Genomic DNA, 3511 nt, shown 5'->3' on the forward strand with positions numbered 1-3511 from the left:
CTGCATTCCAGCATAAGAACCTTATCCCATCTGTGAAACATGGTGGTGGTAGTATCATGGTTTGGGCCTCTTTTGCTGCATCTGGTCCAGGATGGCTTGCCATCATTGATGAAACAATGAATTCTGAATTATACCAGCAAATTCTGAAGGAAAATGTCAGGACATCTGTCCGAGAACTGAATCTCAAGAGAAAGTGGGTCATGCAGCAAGACAACGACCCCAAGCACACAAGTCATTCTACCAAAGAATGATTAAAGGAGGACAAAGTTAATGTTTTGGAATGACTGAGTCAAATTCCAGACCTTAATCCAATTGAAATTTTGTGGAAGGACCTGAAGCAAGCAGTTCATAGGAGGAAACCCACCAACATCACAGAGTTGAAGTGGTTCTGTACTGAGGAATGGGCTAAAATTCCTACAAGCCGTTGTGCAGGACTGATCAGCAGTTACAAGACACGTTACTTGCAGTTATTGCTGCAAAAGGGGGTCACACCAGATACTGAAAGCAAAGATTCACAAATATTTAAAACCGGATAATTTTTCTCAATAAATAAATGACAAAGTATATATTTTTGTCTACTTTGTTTGGTTGGATTCTCTTTGTCTACTTTCAGGATTTGTGTGAAAATCTAATTATGTTAGATGTATGTACAGAAAATTCTAAAGGGTTCACAAACTTTCAAGCAGAACTGTATATGCACATACAGTTTAAATATATATATATACATACTTTTCTCCATTTTGATATATATATTTGATATATATATATAATCGATTACCATCAAAATGCTGAAAAATTCTGATATGTATGTTCTATGCTCATTTCCCAGTAACCATGCCAATTTTTTCCAGACACTCGTTCACACACACATAATCGGACACCCTATGGCATTGATGGACTTGTTCCAGTGTGACCAGGGGCACAGCTTTGAAGGCTAGCGTTACCCTGCGGAGTCGTTTCTCCCCCACCCCCCTCAGTTCCCTGGTGCAGTTGACTGCTAGAGAACTCAACGGGCCAGGGCAGTGCCACGGATCATTACCTCGCTCTCCACCCCCGGGGCACAGGCAGGAGGCACAAACAGCAGGCATTGATATGTGTATTAGCAGATTGTACGTCAAATGTGCAGCAATGCGCTAATAAGAACAAAATACTCAGGGCACTCGCCGCTGCCCCCTGCTGGGCAGGATGGATCACAATGTGGTTGGATTGAGTTAGTGCTGAATCCAATTAAACAGAACGTTTGTGCCAATGCCACAAGGAAGTTATGATTCGGTGCACTAGGCAGCACTGTTGCCAATGCGGTGCTAACGTTCGCTGTCACTTTCAGTCAGTCACTGCTGGCATTAGAAACACAGCCAAATGTTGGTAGCTATGCTAACACTCATGGCTCTTTTGTTTTGGCCCTTCACAGTGTTTAAAACGTGGCCCTTTTTTGTGCCCGGGCCCCTGTTCTGTTCAAGGGGAAACTTATTCTGCTATTTTCGTCATTAGCTTTGATGGCAAAGCGAAACTGTTAAATGGTAGGAAGGGTTGAGGAAGAGGAAGTGCTTGAAGGATGTGGATGAGTGTAGGTATGTCATTGACACATATTTAAATAATATCCATTGTCATATGTTTCTGTATCATCGCGCTTCATCTACGGCAAAAGAGTTGTCTGGCTCTGACAGGTGAATGGAGGGTTTTGATTGTGTTTGTTTTTCGGGCTATTTGACGTATTTGCTCAAAAGCGAGCAATTGAGCAGATAGACTGCAGTATTTTGTAGTCTATCACGGTCTTTTATAGAGGACGTCTGGACTGGTCATCCTTAAACTCAACCCTGACCTCAGACCAGAACCTCCCCCGCACCTTAACAACAGCGACATTCACAGTCTCTAAAGCAATCATCTGATTCATAGAAACAAATAGAGGTGATGCCCTGACTTCAGAGTGTATCATATTGAATGTGTGTTTGTTTGTGTTTTCAGAGCACTGTGGTTGTGGAGAAGTCCATTCAGGATTTAATGAGTCTGATGCTGGACCTCAGTGCGTACTCCAACCAGTTCCTGGAGATGGTTTGTGACAAGCTCAAAGAGTACAAAGAGATCTGCAATGCTGCATACAGGTAATAATACTGTGACACACTAAATTATTTTTTTAACTGTGTGAATGTGAGTGTGTTGTCTGTATTTAATGTGATTCAATAAAAAGTACATGTACTGCAGTATAATAGCAATAAATGTCTTATTGTTGAATTGTCCAGGTGGGCTGCATGCAAAAAGAACATACATCGTGGCCAGTCCGATGTGTGACCAAATGACTCTTATGAAGTGAATCAAAAACATACAGCATGACCAGTGTAGTCTCATTCTTGAACGAATGTCTCTTATGAAGTGGTTCTTGGTGAATCAAAAACATATAGCTCGACCAGTGTTGTCTGGTTCCTGAACGAATGACTCTTATGAGGCATTTCTGATTAGTGAATCAAAAACACACAGCATGGCCGGTGTAGACAGATTCATGAATGAATGACTCTTATTAGCTGTTTCTTTTAATGAATAGTGCAAAAATATTAGTTTGAATTAGTCTGGCAGGTGGAGCATTTCTCTCTAATGCTAATTAATTTTATTAAGAACATTAACTAACATTTATAAATTACATAATGCCTCAAATCATTAATTAATGTTCATTAAAATAGTTAGAAATGTCTTTAAAATGAAGAAAATTCTGTCTACTCCCTGCAGTACCTTCACAGATCCCCTGGGAGTCCATGGATTTTCGAAAACCTTGGTATTAGAAACATCGGATGATTGGTCGGCTCATGTGTTTAAGTGAAGTGTGTGTGTGTGTGCGTATGTCTGTCTGTGTCCGCTCACATATGTGTAAGTCAGCAGGGGTCTGAACTGAGCTCAATCATGGGTAGAAAGTGCAGAGGCAGCCATTTCCTTGCACAATAATCACATGCTACCAATCTGTCTCTCTCTTTGTCTCCTTCTCTGTCGTTCTTTTGTTATCTCCCTCTTTCTCATCCATAAGATGAGTGAAACGCTCTGCATTACGTTCTACATGATCTGTTTAATCAATCTACACATCGCAGACAATAACAGTTCATTCATCTGTGCTCTCGTCTGCTTCTCTGTATCACCCAAACTCTTCTGTGGAACCTTGTTCAACTGTCATCCAGTGCACATCCGCTTATGCAATACTGAAGACATTTATCTGAACTTACGGTTCATTTTCATATTTTGGCACTTTTTGAGACGTGAAGTGAAATGGAACTTGTCCAATCCCTGAGCCAATCATAGAGTTTGTTCTTATTTTAGCTTTTTATGCAGTGTTTCATCACACTTTATGATAACTTCCATTTACAAGTCATTAACAACATCATTATATAGTACTTAGTGAATCATTAGATAATGAACATTTAAATGTGTGAAAATATATTTAATAGTATTTTTAGCTATTGCAGTGTACATTAAAGGGATAGTTCACCCAAAAATGAAAATTTGATGTTTATCTGCTTACCTCCAGGGC

At 40.1% G+C, this 3511-nt stretch overlaps 1 protein-coding gene across 1 annotated transcript in view; it reads left to right on the forward strand.

The window, feature by feature from the left end:
* The window catches only part of LOC107690838 (exocyst complex component 4-like), a 126440-nt gene that overhangs the window by 98354 nt on the left and 24575 nt on the right, over positions 1–3511 (forward strand). Inside the window, exon 12 of the mRNA XM_016489262.1 lies at positions 1966–2102. Coding sequence (XP_016344748.1) covers positions 1966–2102 — 137 coding nt within the window. The remainder of the gene's footprint in view (positions 1–1965; positions 2103–3511) is intronic.

The sequence above is a fragment of the Sinocyclocheilus anshuiensis genome, unplaced genomic scaffold, assembly GCF_001515605.1.
Source record: "Sinocyclocheilus anshuiensis isolate Anshui unplaced genomic scaffold, SAMN03320099.WGS_v1.1 scaffold641, whole genome shotgun sequence".
Lineage (NCBI taxonomy): Eukaryota > Metazoa > Chordata > Actinopteri > Cypriniformes > Cyprinidae > Sinocyclocheilus > Sinocyclocheilus anshuiensis.